This window comes from Pongo abelii, chromosome X (genome assembly GCF_028885655.2).
Source record: "Pongo abelii isolate AG06213 chromosome X, NHGRI_mPonAbe1-v2.0_pri, whole genome shotgun sequence".
Taxonomy (NCBI): Eukaryota; Metazoa; Chordata; class Mammalia; order Primates; family Hominidae; genus Pongo; species Pongo abelii.
This window is the reverse complement of record NC_072008.2, coordinates 112,741,262-112,760,758: the sequence shown is the minus strand read 5'-3', so window position 1 is coordinate 112,760,758 and position 19,497 is coordinate 112,741,262. Positions and strand designations below refer to the sequence as shown.

General features: G+C 39.1%; 1 protein-coding gene across 4 annotated transcripts in view; it reads left to right on the top strand.

Moving 5' to 3' along the window:
- MORC4 (MORC family CW-type zinc finger 4) overlaps positions 1–19,497 on the top strand; it is a 75,621-nt gene extending 56,124 nt beyond the window's left edge. For 3 of the 4 annotated variants that reach the window (XM_054544934.2, XM_054544933.2, XM_054544931.2), the window contains 7 exons: positions 1,165–1,293; positions 2,625–2,693; positions 3,096–3,150; positions 4,530–4,705; positions 17,046–17,736; positions 18,030–18,313; positions 18,619–19,497. In XM_054544934.2, coding sequence (XP_054400909.1) covers positions 1,165–1,293; positions 2,625–2,693; positions 3,096–3,150; positions 4,530–4,705; positions 17,046–17,736; positions 18,030–18,313; positions 18,619–18,772 — 1,558 coding nt within the window. In that variant the 3' untranslated portion in view covers positions 18,773–19,497. The remainder of the gene's footprint in view (positions 1–1,164; positions 1,294–2,624; positions 2,694–3,095; positions 3,151–4,529; positions 4,706–17,045; positions 17,737–18,029; positions 18,314–18,618) is intronic. The other variant, XM_054544932.2, reaches the window with a different exon arrangement.

Sequence of the window (19,497 nt, the reverse complement as noted above, 5' to 3'; positions counted from 1 at the left end):
CAGGAGGCAGAGGTTGTAGTGAACTGAAATTGTGCCACTGCACTCCAGCCTGGGAGACAGAGTGAGACCCTGTCTAAAAGGAAAAAAACAACAAGAAAATAAAAAGCACAATTTAAGATGTTAAGAAAATTATTGAACTAAGACATAAAAGAACCGCACCACTCTGTTGAAATATCTAGTATAAGAGAAGTATAAATATAACATGCATAAATCTCATCCTAGGCTAAATTACATGTTAGTGAAATTGGCTGAGGTGCCCCTCTTCTTGCTTTGTGTGTCTTTTCTCCAGCCGCCTTCATTCTCACTCTAGCCTGTCTTTTACACCTTAGGTACTGAGTACTTCTGTCATATAAGGGCCACTTTCTTTCTCAGAGAAACAAATTCACTCTAAAGTGTAGGTAACTGAGGGGAATCAGAGTGGGTATGCATTTTAAGAGTTGAACTCTGGAAGAGTTTTATCTTAATTTAACCCCATTGTTGTTTGGAGCCACCATTTCTAGTTATGAAATTTAATCAAATTTATATTACTTTTTAAGATTAACTTTGGGAATATCAACCTAGTAAAATTTTGATTGAAGTATTGTAAGCAAAGGGTTTTTCTTGAGAGGGAAATGAAAAGGAATAAGGAGTCTCTGTAGGGAAATGGGGGGAGATGTTTTAATGGCAATGCTTCCATGACTCCCATAAATGGATTTTGAGCCTGTTACATGATTGGACAGAAGCAAACAAAATGATTCTATGGGTTTTATTTCTTGGTAATATAGTAATAAACAGAATTTTTCCAAGTTAATAAATTTTAGAGTTAAAATTACCCTATTGTTTGCTTGGAACAAGAGCTACCAGGATAAATATTATTTAAAAAATGTTTCAATAGCTTTTGGGGTACAAGTGGTTTTTGGTTACAGGATAAATATTATTGACCTCTATAAAAGTAGCTCACCATGTTAATACTTGTTACTATTTTTCATATCCGTATTTGCTATAGTTCTATCATTTTATCTGTGAAGTTAAAAATATATACATTTGGGCACCGAGATGATAACATTCCCAACACATTTCATATATGAAATTAGGTTCTTTCTTTTTTCGGCTGCACCTTTCTAATGTAAGACAAAGCACAGAGCTAAGATATACACAGTCACACTTCCATTTTCCTTCATTCAGGAAGGTTCCTGACCAGACATGGGTTCAGTGTGATGAGTGTCTTAAATGGAGAAAGCTTCCTGGCAAGATTGATCCATCCATGTTACCTGCAAGATGGTTTTGTTATTATAATTCCCATCCAAAGTACAGGTAAGGTTCCAGGACTCAATCTTATGCTCGAGGTAACTCCTGATTTATCTCTATAGTCTAAAACATTTTTCATCTCAGGTTCACACCCTTCAGCCTGGCATTCAAGGCCCTGTGCTGACTGACCCCAGCTTACCTATCTAGCCTTACATTTCGTGGTATCTTAACACAAACTTTGTACTTGAGCCAGGGCTGTGGCTTCACTATTCCCTACACATGCCATGCTTACTCTCATGTCCATGACTTTGATAGTGTCATTCCTCTTGCTTGCAATGACTTCTGCATTCCATTTGTCTATCCTAATCACATCCATCTGGGCAGCAAGTGTTTTATGTGATGCTTTTCCTGTTGACCATAGTTTACAGTGATTTTACTCTGATTTCCTCTGGTATTTGATTCTTGACATTTGTTCACATATTGTTTTGTACTTTTTGGATGTTTTTCACATATGTATCTTTGAAGAGCTTTGGCTCTTCAAGAGATTGTAAACTCTTCGAGACAAAGGACTTTACATTCCAGGTCAAGTTGATGATGTTCTTTATATGCTTCGTATTTGGAATCAGTGTTAATACAGTAGTACCTGTACCTATTGTATATTCAGCGCTGTTTGTGTGTTTGTCTTCCTAATATACCATATGTTTCTTGCAGCATCCAACATCTAAATAGTGTCTGGCATATATTTAGGCATTAACTTTAAAAGTTTTTAAAAATTTGACTCAGTAGTCATATAGGTTCATAATAATAAGTCAATGTGCTTCAATTCAGCTGTGACTTTCTTAAAATTCTTCTGGCAGGATAAATACTGATAGAAAGGTGCTAAAATGGGTATGCATTTTAGGGGAAAAATTTCTAAAATTGAAGAAGTTAAATGAACAAAGGTTAGGTCTATAAATATAAGCATTTCCTCATAGTCTCTAGATATGCCCAAGTATCTTTCCATGGAGAGTAAATGAGATTGTGTAATTAGAATATGGAACTGAGTACTTAGAAGTCTCATTTTTGAATACTTTATCTTTTAGTACAGGAGACATAACCTTGCAGGCCACTTTGCCCCTTTATAAACTGGGTATAATATAGCCGCCAATTATTGTTAAATTTTGTTTGTTTCTAGGATTACTTTTGACCACTGAATGTATTTTCTAGTACTTCTTTCAGTTTTTACTCCTAAAATTCTCTTTCTCATGCTTTACATATAACAAGGTTTTATAATCTGAATGGGAGCTGAGCTCTGTAATGTTAGAGAGTTGTTAACCTGCATAGTTGTAAGGAAATTAAAAGGTAAAAGTGAAGGACCCAGTTTTTTTCCAAAGGATGATTTATTCTCTGTACTGCAGGAGATGCTCTGTTCCAGAGGAACAAGAACTCATTGATGAAGACCTGTGCTTGAGCAAAGCTAAGAAACAGTTGAGTATACATGAGATGGTGTTCTCTATCATAGGATAGAGTAGCCTGACACTTCCTTATAGGACAGGGGAGTTTTGAGAAGAGAGAATTTTTTTTGGTTCTTAAATAATTTCCCTCCTCACCTCTCTACTCTCCCAGTTCTTTATTCCTTCTAATCATCTCCTGAATGTCTCAACTAGTGATTGTCTTTAGTCTTTCTCTCTCCTCTCTCTCTCTTTCTGGTGGGGCACTTGAAATCTCACTTCAGTAGCCTAGTTCAGAAAGGCACCCTCAGTTACTCAATGAGGCTCACAGTATTTGTAATTTGGAAGGAACATTATAACCTAAATCTACAATTGGCAGTCCATTTCAAACTGAGAAGTTTCACGAGTGAACTAAATAGCACTTTTATCTTCTCCTAGAGAACAAACTGTTGAGGAGAAGAAGAAGATGCCTATGGAAAATGAGAACCACCAGGTGAGAGGCAGTGCACACCCTTATTGTTCTCACATAACATTTTCCCCAACAGAAAATATAAGTTGAAGGAAGCGGCAATCTTGAAAGCTGCATAGAAATAACAAACCATTTCTTCTGTTGGTCTTTTCATTGAATCTTTTGGTTTTGCTTTGTTCTGCTGTCACTGATGTTTAGATCACCAAAAGTAGAAGAGTCAAATCGTTTATCTTCCAGATTTGGATTCAGTACTGACTCTGGACAGTATGAATATCACATTCAATGTCACAGAATATTCAGGGTTGTGTTCCATCCTCATACAGGCTTCTCCTGTTAAGTGTCTGCTTTTCCTGTCTCTTTTCTTCTAGGATTCAGGGGTGATCCCTTCCTCCTTCCTCTTGGGAAGAAGGGGTGGTTGTTTGTACTCCTCCCTGATCCCTGCTTACAGGCTGGCTGGCTTTATAAAAATTCTGCTGTTTTGAATTTTCAGGAGCACTGTCTCTCGGACATGGTTGCCCAGCTCCGGACGCTGAAGGGTGCAATAAGGTTGGCCGTCCTTTCAGGGACACTCCTTTCCTGACAGCCACCATAGCACCCACATATCTTTCCCTCCCAACCTTGCCTTTCTGCATGATTTCCCTCTTGACCCTCTTTCCAAGAGAGATCTGCTAGTCGCATGTTAGATTCACCTTCCACTCACTCAATCAGGGTAGGTCAGACTGGTGAGGATAGAGGCAATTTAATACTAATTCTTCTTCTGATATCCTGCCAAGACCCAGGCATATGAATAATCAGGTTTCATACCCTAATGCCTTGGTTTAATTGTCTGATGTAGAGATTGGTAGATTTCCTAGGACTGCCCTGTTCTCATTCAGTTTACCTCCCCTATATTTTCCCTCACCTTAATCATTCATACTATCTTCATGAGCTGGCTCTCCCACAAGATCCAAATGCATGTCTGTGTGTGTGTGTACTATGAATATACGTCAGTCTGTCGCATGTATTTCTCCCAAACTGGCACAGACACTTGCTGCAGTGCATTTTCCCACCATCCCTACCCTCATCATACATCTCAGGGGAGTGAAAACTCAGCCTTAAATTGGGTCACAAGAGAGAATTAGACAGTGATTAGGGGGCCTGGGTTTATATTGGGGGTGGGATAGTTCTAGGAGCCAGTAAGTAAGTTGGGGGAGGTCTGTTTGGTGTCCTGCTGATAAGGTTGATAACTGAGTATGCCTGGGTTCAGTGTTCTAGTGTACATTACTGCGCACTGTTTGTTTTGTGTAGGAAACAGTTTCTTTTTATTTGGCCAAGCATTCTTTCCTAGCATCAGAAGGATTGACTCATCCTTTGGCATTTGGTTTGAATTTGAGACTTTTACAAATCATTTCTGTCTTTTATAGGTATTCAGTAATCCACCGAAGATCCTTACTGTTCAAGAAATGGCTGGATTGAATAACAAGACAATTGGATATGAGGGAATTCATAGCCCTAGTGTGCTTCCATCTGGTGGAGAAGAAAGCAGATCACCATCTCTTCAACTTAAGCCTCTGGATTCCAGTGTTTTCCAGTTTTCCAGGTGACTAAAAAGCATGATCTCTTGTCAATAGTAAGCTTTAGGATCTGTTTTCCTGTAGAGTAAGTTGGTATGTTTTACCTTGTTTCTATTTTTTTCTAAGGCCTAGCATGGAATTCAGAAGTAGAAACACAATTTTAAGTTGATAGAATTGTGTGTTGCATGTACTTCCAGTTTTTCAGTATTATAACTGCTGTATCAGGTCTATAATTTTGAGGTGATCATTTGCTGATACTCTTTTTATGTATCATGTATTCACATTATATTGGGAATTATGCAAGTGAAATAATAGACAAAATTTGAAAAATGTGAAATACTACGCAAATAAGGTAATGTTATAATGATAAGCATTGTTCCTTTTCTTCAGTGTATGGATATTGAAGTTCTCTGGGGCCTCATAGGCCTAGCACATGTTGACCACATGTAAAAATAACTATTAGATATTTGTGCCATTAGGTAAGCTTTATCATTTGTTGTTTCCTAGAATAAATTATTAGTGTAAGTTTAGCATTGGACTTTACTTGTTCACCTTCTAGCACCTCATCAGTGTTATTTTGTGTCTTCATAACAAGAAGGAGCATAACTGTTCTTTTTCTTAGATATCAGGAGTATTTGAAGCACTGAAGGATATGACTGCCCCTTTACTCCCATGGGACTGAACTCAGTACTCCTAATTATGACTCTTTGCTTTCTCTTCTCTATTCTGCTTCTCACTCTTGCAGGGCCAAGCCATATAGGGCAGGGACAGGGTTACTCTCTAATAGTAGAAATGTCTATGTTCATCAGTAATGTGACTATTATGTATTGCTCTTGTTGCCCAGGCTGGAGTCCAATGGCGCAATCTTGGCTCACCGCAACTTCACCCTCCCAGGTTCAAGCGATTCTCCTGCCTCAGCCTCCCGAGTAGCTAGGATTACAGGCATGCACCACCACGCCTGGCTAATTTTGTATTTTTAGTAGAGACGGGGTTTCTCCATGTTGGTCAGGCTGGTCTCGAACTCCCGACCTCAGGTGATTCACCCGCCTCGGCCTCCCAAAGTGCCAGGATTACAGGAGTGAGCCACCACGCCCAGCCAGGAAGTGAACTTTTTAGTGACTATTTTCAGTTTGGATATCTTCTTAACATATTGTAGAATAGTCAGTGGAATACATAATAGGATAAAGTGACTCCTGGTTGGTTGGTTTGTTTTTCTCTGTGTTTCTGGGTTCAAGACCAGCCTGGACAACACAGCGAAATCTCATCTCTTAAAAAAAACAAAAAAACAATAGAACAGTGCCTTGGAATATAGTAGGTACTCAATAAGTAATGGTTGAATCTGAGTCATATTTAAGAAGCAATTTCTAAGATTGAATTTTGTAGCAATGGGATAAGAAATAGAATCCAGCCTTAGTCTCAGGAGCTTGAGCCTAATTACACCGTTTCCATGCATACTTTTCCAACTCCCATTTTAGGTCGGGAGGGGTGCACTGTAAATGCTAAGTGTTTTTGAAGCACATAGTTACCTTTTTACTCTGGTCTCCTGGAGATGCTCATATATCACCATTGCTGCTGGAGTGTCAGGTGTCTTTGCTTTTGAAGACTATCCTTTCCTTACTATGACCACTTTTCCTTTTTTTCCAGTGTTTCTTTTATGACTCTGTAGTGGTTTTTGGTAACCTCAAGGGGATTACAAATGCTAATTTATATACTTATTTTATGAATGCAGTACAATAGAACTTCCATTGGGTGGCATACTTCATCAGTCTCTATTGGAATTTTTGTATGAGTCTTTATGGATTGCTATATCGAGAGTGAGGTTTTGGCTGTAGAGGACAGGTAAAGTACATTGACCATTCGTGTGTAATTTTAATTTATTGAGAATAAAATTATTTCAAGAGAAAGAGAAACATAAGAGGTATGTGATAGTTGCTGTTGCTAATGTCATATATGTTACATAAGATCAGTAAATGATGATTGTGTCATTTCAAGTTACACTTTTTGAGGGAATCACATTGATTGGGCTGAGACTACCTTTTTATGGGGGAAAATGGAGTTACTCAAGAGTCTAGTAAAATATATAGAATTTCTGATAAAACATTAAGGTTTAATCAAGAGTTACAAAGGTCTTCTGTTATTATCAGCATAGGAAGCTGATAAGGGTCCTTGGGTCATGTAGTTCAGCTTACTAACTCTAGATAAAATAAAGCCTACAGTATCCAAGAAAACTTTTAAGTTCTAGTGGGTAGTTTAGCAGGGGCTTCACAGGTGTCACTAGAAACAGCTTTGTGAGTCCCACAAATCTAGCAAGGGGAGGAGAGGACCTGCAATAAAGAATAGATTCCACCAGTATGTAAGCAGGTATAACCTTTTTGGGGAAGACAGCTTATTTCTGTTAAAGGAAATAATCCCTTTCTATTTGTTCATCCTACATGTATAATCGTGCCGCATAATGACATCTTGGTCAATAACAGAACACATACACAACAATTATCCCATAAACTTACAATACTGTATTTTTACTGTACCTTTTGTATATTTAGATATATTTGATATGCAAATACCATTTTGTTACAGTTGCCTATAGTATACACTACAGTCACATGCTGTACAGGTTTATAGCCTAGGAGCAATAGGCTATTGCCTAGGTGTATAGTAGGCTATACCATCTGGGTTTGTGTAAGGACACTCTATGATGTTTGCACAATGAGGAAATTGTCTGACAATGGATTTCTCAGAACGTATGCCCATCATTAAGTAATGCACGACTGTATTTGAGTGCCTACTTTATGAAAGGCCCTGTTCTAGGGTAGTGACAAGATCAAAGATGAAGGAGGTTTGAGTAGTCAAAGTTTGATATGTAAGTATCCCCAATATTTACATATAAAGTGCATATAGTTTTCTTTCCTTCTTTTTTTTTTGAGACAGAGTCTCGCTCTGTCGCCCAGGCTGGAGTGCAGTGGCGCAATCTCGGCTCACTGCAATCTCCGCCTCCCGAGTTCAAGAGATTCTCCTGCCTCAGCCTCCTTGAGTAGCTGGGATTACAGGCACGTGCCACTACTCCTGGCTAATTTTTGTATTTTTAGTAGAGACAGGGTTTCACCATGTTGGTCAGGCTGGTCTCAAACTCCTGACCTTGTGATCCACCCGCCTCGGCCTCCCAAAGTGCTGGGATTACAGGCGTGAGCCACTACGCCCGGCCAAATACATATAGTTCTCTTATGAGTGATACAAAATAAGCTTTAAAGTGGCCGGGCGCAGTACCTCACGCCTCTTATACCAGCACTTGGGAGGCCGAGACAGGAGGGTTGCTTGAGCCCAGGAGTTCAAGACTAGCCTGGGCAACACAGTGAGACCTGTTCTCTACAAATAATAAAAAATTAGCCAGGTGTGGTGACGTGCGCCTGTGGTCCCAGCTACTCTGGAGGCTGAGGTGGGAGGATCGCTTGAGCATAGGCTGCAGTGAGCCAGCTGTGATTGCATAACTACACTCTAGTCTGGGCAACAGAGCAAGACCCTGTCTCAAAAAAAGAGAAAGATCTAAAGTAACCATAAGCATTTGAATGAAGGCAAGAATTAGTGGCTGTAATTTATTTAGATATTTAGATTTGAGTAAGCTATATGTCAAAGGCTAATTCATATTTTTAAAGGTTAACAATTTCTGAATTGCACTGTTAACGGTGGAGGGAGAGAAGTAGAGACATTCTAATGTGTCTAAAGGAATACTTGAAATAACAAACAAGGGGTAGAAATAGACGAACAATTTTGCAAATGAATAAGATTGATTCAGGGGCTAGTATTAACATTTAAAAATATGATCTGGGGAAGCAACTTCCAGAATGGAGAAATGAGGAGCATAGTGGACTCTGTCACCAACAAATAACTGTTTAACTTGAAAAATATATTTTAAAAAAATCAGTGTTTCTGGATAGTGTCCTAGGGGCACACAGCAAAGGGAGAGATATTCAAGAAATCTTCTAAATCTCAGAAAGAACAGCAAGCGTCAGTGGCATTTGAACCAAAACCTGTCCCACTCCAAGCTCTGTTTTACGAAAACTACTGAAGGGAATTCTAATCCATGTGGGTGTGGTCTAGAAGATGGGGGCTCCGTCGTCCCCTAGCTCCTTGTCTAGAGCTATGGTTTTACCTGGGAGGAGCAGGCCTCTGGCTTTTCTCATCTCCTCTCCAGTTCTGTTTTGTAGAAGCTCTATTCCAGGCAGATCCACGAAGACTGGGTCTGTCTTCTCCCAGCCTTCTCTTCCCCAACAAAGCCCCCACTTACAGGGTGGGAGCACTCACAGAGGAACAGCAAGTTAGTAATACCATGCCCCTATTGTTCTACCCGAGCTTGTTCATAGGTCAGAAGTCTATGCTGGAAGAAGTAAGCCAAAAATTACCCCAGCACCCATTCATAAAGAAGGGATTTTACTCTGGGGAGAAGTATGTTACTGTTGTTGTCTCTAGTTCTTGCACACTGTGCCAGAGATTCTGCTTAAAGAGAGAGCCAGGCCTTAAGGATGAAGAACACCACAGCTCTACCTAAAGGAATTGACTTTATGTGGAGCAGAACATGAAGAATTCTGTGACTAAGGGGCATTGTCAAAAATAATGGAGATCTTGGTGGAGAACAATTATGAGGGCAATTATAACTCCATGACAAGTTTCAGCAAGCAAAATGTGCAAGCAATCATAAGTTTGGTAACAGAGAGAATCAGGGAAATACAGTCAAGAGCCCTCTTCGAATCATAGTCTTGGGTGTCAGAAAGGCTGTGTATAAGCACAGGGCTACACCCACTCAGAAGCAATCAGAGCAGGACCTAAGGTGGACTTGAAAGCCGTCCTCAAGCTGAACACAGATGAAACAGTAAAGAAGAGGAGCCTCACTGGCACTAGGGGTTTAAGCACAACCTCTAACCAACCACTGGCTGAACAATGTTACTCTGACCCAGGGAACGTCCTGGGAACCAGGCTTAAAAATGAAATCACATACATCTCTGGCAATCTGGGAGACTGTGTACATGTTCAATGCTATGCTACCTCCAGGGTGATTGAAGAGGGAAAATCTAAGCTATTAGTACCTGGCTGAATGTGGGACAGAAGCATACAGTTGAACTTTGGTAGTAACCTCCAAGTCTCGCACACACCCAATGGAAAAGGGTAAAAATCTAACCAGCTGAAGGGACTTAAGCACAACCTTTAACTAACAAGTGGCCTGTGCCAAACCAGGTATGAACTAGGTTGCCAGGTGAAAGATTAAAATCAAGAAAAAAAATCTGAACAAGTACATCAGAGGCTGCATAATACAGGGGAAATGGACTGCATAGAGTCAGTTCAGCCAAGTCACTAAATAACCAACCAAACAACAGCATCAGTGTCATAGGGAAGGGGAGATCAGTGTCCAGAATTGCTATATTGTCTAAAATGTCCAGTTGTCAACAAAAATTATGAAACATGAAGAGAAACAGGGAAGTGTGACCTCTACATGGGAGCAGAGGGTGGGAAGGAACAGCAATAGAAACTGCTCTTGAAGAGATTCAGATGTTGGATTTATCAGACAAATACTTCAATGCAGCTGTTATAAATACGTTCAAAGAACTAAAGGAGACCATGTCTAAAGAATTAAAGTATAGAATATCAATAATGGACAGAACTTATAAAAAGAATCAAGTGGAAATTCTGAAGGTGCAAAGTATAGTAACTGATACGAAAAAAATTTTAAAGGGACTCAACAGCACATTAGAGTTGGAAGAATAAAGAATAAAAAAACTTGAAGATAGATCAGTTATAGATTATGCAATTTGAAGAACAGTGGAAAAGAAAAATGAACAGAGCTTCAGAGAAATGTGGAACGCCATGAAATGCACCAACATATGCATAATAGAAGAATAGAGAGAAAATGAAGTAGAAAAAATATTTCAAGAAATCATGGCTAAAAACTTCCCAAAGTTGATGAAAAACATTAATGTATACATCTAGGAAGCTCAGCAAACTCAAAATAGGATAAATACAGAGATTCATAGCCAGACACATCATAGTGCAAATATTGAAAGCCAAAAGCAAAGAGAAAATGATTCATCATGTACAAGCGAATCCCAAGAAGATTAAAGTTGATGACTTCTCATGAGAAAAAAATGGGAACAAGAAGGCAGTGTGATGACATATTCAAAGGACTGAATGAAAGACTGTCAACCAAGTATCTTAAATACAATAAAATTACCTTTAGGAAATAAAGGTGAACTAAATACATTGCCAGATAAACAAAAGCTGAAGAAATTTGTTGCCAGCAGACCTGCCTTACAAGAAATACTAGAGAGATTTTTTTAGGATGAAAGCAAGCAATATCAGACAGTAATCTGAATTCACATGAAAAAGCAAAGAGTGCTTATAAAAGTAACTGTGTAGTTAATTAAAAAGCACAAAACAATAGAATATTTCTTCCTCTTTCTATTCTTAACCAATTTAAATAATAACAAAAAGCAATATGTATTTGTATATAATTGCATATATATATATCATTGTGCTTATAACATATACAAATGTAAAATATTTGACAAGAACAGCACAAAGGAGTTGGATGGGAATAAAGTTACATTGGAGTAAGGAAATGATGCCTCAGTGTGATATATATATATATATAATATATATATATATATATATATAATATATATATATATATATATAATATATATATATATATATATTTTTTTTTTTTTTTTTTTTGAGACAGAGTCTCACTCTGTCGCCCAGGCTGGAGTGCAGTGGCATGATCTCGGCTCACTGCAAGCTCCGCCTCCCAGGTTCACGCCTTTCTCCTGTCTCAGCCTCCTGAGTAACTGGGACTACAGGCACCCGCCACCGCGCCCAGCTGATTTTTTGTGTTTTTAGTAGAGACGGGGTTTCACCGTGGTCTCGGTCTCCTGACCTCATGATCCGCCTGCCTCTGCCTCCCAAAGTGCTGGGATTACAGGTGTGAGCCACCGTGCCTGGCCTCAGATTATATTTTTAAAAAATATGCAAATATACTATTTACAGGAAACACACTTTAGATGCAAGGATACAGATAGGTTCCAAGTAAAAGGATAGAAAAAGATTCAACATGCAAACATGGTTATACTAATATCAGACAAGATAGACTTTTAAATAAAAAATGTTACTGGCTATAAAGAGGGACATTTCATAATGATAAAGGCCATCAGGAAGATGTAATAACTACACTCACATATGGACCTAACTACAGAGCTCCAGAAATACACAAAGCAAAAACGGACAGAATTGTAGAGAGAAATAGACAATTCAACAATAATAGTTGGAGACTTCAATGCCCCACTTTCAATAACGGATACAACAACTGGGAAGAAGATCAACAAGGAACTAGAAGACTTGAAGAACATTCTGAACAACCAGACCTGACAAACATAGAGAAGACTTCACCCAACAACAACATAGTATGTATTCTTCTCAAATGCACGTGAAATATTCTCCAGGATAGACAGACTGTATGTTAGGTTGTAAAACAAACCTCAGTGAATTTAAAAGTATTGACAGTCATACAAAGGATGTTCTCCAATCGCAATATAATTAAATTAGAAATCAACAACCTAAGGAAATTTGGAAAATGCACAAATATATGGAAATTAAATGACACATGTCTTAATTTCCAAAATAAATGGGTAGAAGAAAAAAAATCACATTGGAAATGTAAAAATATATTGAAAATATGAAAATTAAAACAAAATATATGGAAACTATGGGTTAAAGCTAAAGAAATAGAGGGAAAATTATATTTTTAGATGCTTATATTAAAATTGAAAGAGGCTGGGCATGGTGGCTCATACCTGTAATCCCAGCACTTTGGGAGGCTGAGACGGGAGGATCATTTGAACCCAGCAGTTCAAGACCAGCCTGGGCAACATAAGAAGACCCTGTCTCTACAGAAAATACAAAAATTAGCTGGGCGTGTATGCCTGTAGTTCCAGCTACTTGGAAGGCTGAGGTGGGAGGATCACTTGCTGGTATAAATGCAAAATGTTGCAGCTGTTTTGGAAAACATTCCAATAGTTTCACAAAATGTTAAACAGAATGCTATATGACTCAGTAATGCCACCCCTAAGTTTATACCCAAGAAAACGGAAAACATATATCTATATAAAACCTTTTTTTTTTTCTTTTATTATTATTATTATTATACTTTAGGTTTTATGGTACATGTGCGCAATGTGCAGGTAAGTTACATAAGTATACATGTGCCATGCTGGTGCGCTGCACCCACCAACTCGTCATCTAGCATTAGGTATATCTCCCAATGCTATCCCTCCCCCCTTCCCCCACCCCACAACAGTCCCCGAAGTGTGATGTTCCCCTTCCTGTGTCCATGTGTTCTCATTGTTCAATTCCCACCTATGAGTGAGAATATGCGGTGTTTGGTTTTTTGTTCTTGCAATAGTTTACTGAGAATGATGATTTCCAATTTCATCCATGTCCCTACAAAGGACGTGAACTCATCATTTTTTATGGCTGCATAGTATTCCATGGTGTATATGTGCCACATTTTCTTAATCCAGTCTATCATTGTTGGACATTTGGGTTGGTTCCAAGTCTTTGCTATTGTGAATAATGCTGCAATAAACATACGTGTGCATGTGTCTTTATAGCAGCATGATTTATAGTCCTTTGGGTATATACCCAGTAATGGGATGGCTGGGTCGAATGGAATTTCTAGTTCTAGATCCCTGAGGAATCGCCACACTGACTTCCACAAGGGTTGAACTAGTTTACAGTCCCACCAACAGTGTAAAAGTGTTCCTATTTCTCCACATCCTCTCCAGCACCTGTTGTTTCCTGACTTTTGAATGATTGCCATTCTAACTGGTGTGAGATGGTATCTCATTGTGGTTTTGATTTGCATTTCTCTGATGGCCAGTGATGGTGAGCATTTTTTCATGTGTTTTTTGGCTGCATAAATGTCTTCTTTTGAGAAGTGTCTGTTCATGTCACTAATGTTCATAGCAGCATCATTCATGGTAGCCAAAAAGTGGATGCAATTTAAATAACCATCAACTGATGAATGGATATAAAATATGGCCTATTCATACAATGGACTATTATTTAGCTATGAAAAGGAATGTAATACTGATTATGTGCTACAACATGGATGAAACTTGAAAACATTGTGTTAAATGAAAGAAGCAAGTTAAAAAAGATCATATGTTTTATTCTATTTAGGTGAAAGAAGCAAGTTTAAAAAAGACCATATGTTTTATTATTCCATTTATATTAAATGCCTAGAATAGGCAAATCTACAGAGACAGAAAGTAGAGTAGTGGCCCAGTGGGGGCATGGGGAGTAACTGCTTGATGTGTAGGAGGTTTCTTGCGGGGTGGTGCATATTTTCACAACTTAGATTGTGGTGATGGTTACACAACTCTGTGAGAATACTAAAATTGTTGAATTGTATACCTTAAGTCAATTTATAGATTTCTGTCCCAGTAAAGATGTTGAAAAATACATCATCTGGAAGGAGTATATATACACTATTACAGGGCCGTGATTTTTGGTCCTTATTCTTGCCTATCATAGTTCCTTAAACATAGTAGGAAACATTTATGAAATGAGTGAGTAAAAAATGAAATATATTAATTTGAATGTATCATTCTCTGTCTTGGTTAGTGAAATAATACAAAACTGATAGTGGTTGATTACAGAAGCCTCTCAGAAAGCATTTTGAAGGAGCAGAAACATGGTGTATGTCAGAAAATGTAAAATACTTAAAGGAGAAAACCAAAAATACACCATGAATTGACAGACAATGGAGGAATATGACAAAGGGCAGAAAGAAAATAAGAGGAAACTGTGTAGTTGGAGAATTTCTAGTATATAAAACCCATAATTAATCTCTACTCAATGAGTGAATACAAGTCTGGTATGAGAATTGATTCCTAAAAGGACTTGCCAGACTTTCTGGAGAAGTATAGAGCCAATAAGTAAAATCTAGTTATTTTCCCTCATTCACATAATAGTTCTTTTTTTGGTTGCCTCTTATGTGAAAGTTTTGTTCCCTCCTCCCCATCTAGCATGGTTAATTAAGCTCCCTTCTGTGTAGGAACTTATACTTTTATACTTTTGTAAGGTACCTAGGAGACACACACACACACACACAGTAGTAAGTGATGCATTTTAATAAGAGAGTGCTTGAAGTGCTATAGGAATTCAGAAGTAACATTTGAGTTGGATTTACACATGCAGTGTTGGGTAGAAGAAGGGCACTCCAGTGAAAAGGCATCCAGTTTGATTGATGTTTGTGAAGGGAGTAATGAGAGATAAAGCTGGGGCCAAATTCTGTCCCAGCTCTTGATACTTACTAGCCACCTTGAGAAAGTTAACTTCTTCCTGAGCATCCCTTTAAAACAGTGGAGATAATAATCCCACCTGCCTCATGTTTATTGGGAGAATTAGATGAGGCAATACATGTTAAGCACTTCTTACATGGTCTGGTACAGAGTAAGTGCTCAGTAAATGTTTACTATGTTTTGGCATGGAAAAGCTTCAATAGTGAGCTAAGACATTTAAGATTTTATGTTGTGGGGAGCAATAAATAAAGATTTTGAATAGAGGAATAGCATAATCAAAGCAATGCTTTAGGAAGATTAGCTTGGGACAGTGATCTGGAGGTAAGAGAAGGGGAGACTGGAGACAGGAGGAAGCCATTGCAGTAGTCCAGGAAAGGTAGTGGGAGCTTGAACTTGAGTATTGATAATGTATAAAACTACTGTATAAATATTACTGACAGTTTGGTGCTGTTGTAACACAAATAGGAAACATAGGGAAAAGGAGCAGGTTTGAAGGTGAAAATGAAAGGTTGGTTTTGTACATACTGAGTTCGAGATACCAGTGGGACCTCCAGGAAGAAATGTGTGACAGGCAGTTGGAAATTCAATACTGGGGGTCAGGGTTTGGGAGAATATGGGAGTTGTTGCCCAGAGGTTGTAGCCAAGAGGTTGTATAAGATTACAAAGGAGAAGAAATACAGAGTCAGAAGAGAAGATAGTTAAGGACAGAACCCTTAGAGGTGGGAAAACGAAGAGAAGGCAAATAATATAACTGTAATTGCTTTTCACAAGGCTTGGTTGTTGCTATTTAGTATTATATACTTTTCCTTTGTACCAGCCAACCGATTGTTTTACTGTCTTCTTCAGTACCACAGCTGAATGGGCCATCAGTAGTAGTCCTTATACATATTCAAAGATGGATACAGTTATTCTTACATAGCTCCTAAGTCCTTTTGCTTTTACCTAAGGCTAACACGACAAGATCTATTAAGATGGCAGATCAGTTGTATTTCTGAAGAACATATGGGCATTATAAGAAGCTACAGTTTGGTTTGTCTTACAGGTGTTCTCAAAAAATACAGAGAAATATGGGCAGCCTTGAGGTGCTATGAGGTGGCAAATCATATGTCTGATGCTTTCTCATTGAAAATTTGAAAGTTGATTTTATCTTGAAATGTCTTGGTTATCCAGAAGAAGGACAGAACAGTTGTAAGGATAAAAATGGGGTTCCTGCCCTGCTGCATGATTAAAAATTGCCTATGGATTTCTCTGGTGCCAGTTGTTTCATTAGTTCTTCAACCCCTAGTGCATACAGCAGCCAGAAATGGAAGATGGTTTAAGGTCATCATCATGGGCTTTCCTGCAGAACTCAGGGAGTGTCTGCTTGTGCTTGAGCACGGGAATTCTTTGTCACAAGGGGAAAATGACTTGAATTGGCTGATTCACTTTCTTTGTTTCTGACTAGGCCCCTGTGATTCAATTAACTTTTACAAGTGAACTATGGGCAATAGCCACAATCCAGTGGGCTGGTGAAAGAATTGTGTGGTTCTGCTGCAATATAAAAAGATGTGCATAAGTCTTTGATACGGGAAGGCATTTGTGACGCTGTAAAATTAATGAGTTGGCAGTATTCTCTGCATACTCTTCTAGGCTTTTTATGGCCTTTTTATTCCATTCTTGTGTTAGGGGATTTGGGGTATGTGTTTTTTCTTTGTCTTCCTTCTTGACTTTCATCTTTAGGATACTTCTAAGTCAGGATGGTCGCAATCTTATTTTTAGGATTCTTACCAAGGTCAACCTAGTCCTATCATATCCAGATGCTGCCCATTCACACCTTTCAACTTCACCTCTCCCTTAATACCAATCGCACTAGTGAAAGGGTTGAGGCTTGTGGGTAAAGTTGTATCCCTAACCTGAACTTGTCTGTGGGTAACATCTAGAGCCAGTCTGAATATGGGAAGTTTGAGTTGGGGCTCCATAGGATCAGAAAATACTTAACTTGTACTGTGACAGCTTACAATTTAATTTCCTCTTCTTGCAGTAAGTACAAATGGATCCTAGGTGAAGAACCGGTGGAGAAACGAAGAAGGCTCCAGAATGAGATGACAACACCTTCTCTAGATTATTCCATGCCTGCTCCTTACAGGAGGGTAGAGGCACCTGTTGCCTACCCAGAAGGGGAGAACAGCCATGATAAATCGAGTTCTGAGAGAAGTACACCACCATACCTTTTCCCAGAATACCCAGAAGCAAGCAAGAATACAGGTCAGAATAGGGAGGTTTCAATTCTGTATCCAGGGGCCAAAGACCAACGCCAGGGGTCCCTGCTTCCTGAAGAATTAGAAGATCAGATGCCAAGATTGGTGGCAGAAGAATCTAACAGAGGTAGCACAACCATAAACAAAGAAGAAGTCAACAAGGGACCTTTTGTAGCTGTTGTTGGTGTTGCCAAAGGTGTTAGAGATTCAGGAGCTCCCATTCAGCTGATCCCTTTTAACAGAGAGGAGCTTGCTGAGAGACGAAAAGCAGTTGAATCTTGGAACCCAGTGCCTTATTCTGTGGCCTCTGCTTCAATCCCTGCTGCAGCCATTGGGGAGAAAGGAAGAGGCTATGAGGAGAGTGAAGGTCATAATACACCAAAGATGAAGAATCAGAGAGAGCTGGAAGAATTGAAGAGAACCACAGAAAAATTGGAACGTGTTTTGGCTGAAAGGAATTTGTTCCAGCAAAAGGTTAGGGTAATACCTCACCACTAGGAATAAGAGACCATAGTAACCAAGGGAGTGGGACATTGGTGCCCTGATTATTTAATGTTCTGAGGCCTTTAAACAAAATATGCCCTTGAACTATTCTGTGGTGTGTTTCAGATAGAGTAACTGTAGTAGACTTCCTGCCCATTTTAGGGTATTGAAAAGGTCCATAAGTAGAGGAATATGTATAGTGGAATCACAGGATGACCACATGAGGAACGGTTTTTGGCATGCTCTTTTGTGGGGTCATTGAATTTCTGTTTCTTGGACTGCAGGTGGAGGAGCTGGAACAGGAGAGGAATCACTGGCAGTCTGAATTCAAGAAAGTCCAACATGAATTGGTGATCTACAGTACCCAGGAGGCAGAAGGCTTGTACTGGAGCAAGAAACACATGGGTTATCGCCAAGCTGAATTCCAGATTCTGAAAGCTGAGCTGGAAAGAACCAAAGAGGAAAAGCAAGAGTTAAAAGAGAAACTGAAGGAAACAGAGACACACCTGGAAATGCTGCAGAAGGCTCAGGTCTCCTACCGGACCCCAGAGGGAGATGACCTAGAAAGGTTAATTACTAGGGTTTAGTTATCAGCTTGTGAGTGCTAATGGGAAGCATCCCTTAGGACCCCCACTTACTGGCCATAGACAAAGGAGGAAGCCTTAATTCACAGGCCACCAAGAATTGAGTAATGACTTATTAGAAAGCTGCAGCCAGTCTCCCTGTGCTTGGTGGCGTTGTGCTTTCTTCTTTCTAGCTAATGAAAACATAACTGTTGAGAAATGTGGTTCCATTTTGAAGGGGCTTCATTTTATTCTGTTGGTTAATGACTTCATGTCATCTCTTCTCCTGCCCCCTCACTCCTTCATACAGGGCTTTGGCAAAGCTTACGCGGCTACGTATCCACGTCAGCTATCTCCTTACTTCTGTCCTCCCTCACTTGGAGCTTCGTGAGATCGGGTATGACTCAGAACAAGTGGATGGGATCCTGTACACGGTGCTGGAGGCAAATCACATACTGGATTGAGCACCAGACTGTATACCCTTCTCTTCTCTTATCTTCTGTCTGTTCTCTTTTCTCTCCCTCCCCCACATCTCTCTCTCTCTCTCTCTCTCTCTCTTACCCTCACCTTTATGCCTTATATAGAGAATCTCTGTGTAAATCCTGGCTCATAATCAGTCTCCTTTTTGTCAGTTTTGGTGTGGAGAAAGAGGCCAGTTTAAATAGGCTTTCAAGAGTCTAGGAACAGAAAAGCAATAGTCACCAAGCTAGGTGACCTGAAAGCTTTAATTTTCATGACCTGGATATGTGGTCTATTTTATATCTTTTTCTGAAATGGTTTGTATTCATTTAGGTTAAATCAATCAGCAGATATTGGGTCCGGTATACCAGGTGTTTTGGGGTAAGCTAACAAGTACAACTCATGTTTGCAGCCTTCGAAGATGTAACAATCTCGTTGGAAACATAAGACATACATCACATTATACATAAAAGTGTATGATATGTACAACTGAGTGGTACAGATATGACATGGAAGATCTGGGGGAGGAAGTTCAAGGAAGGCACCACACCAGAAATGGGACCTAAATTAAGGCTTAAAGAATGAGCATGGCCACACTGTCAGTGAGTGTTCTTTAGGTGGTAGGACTATGGTTGATATTTTTCTTCTTCCTATCTTCCTGCCTTTTTCAGATTTTCAATATTAAACTTGTTATTCTTACATTGGAAAAAATAAATTGTTTTTAAAAAGA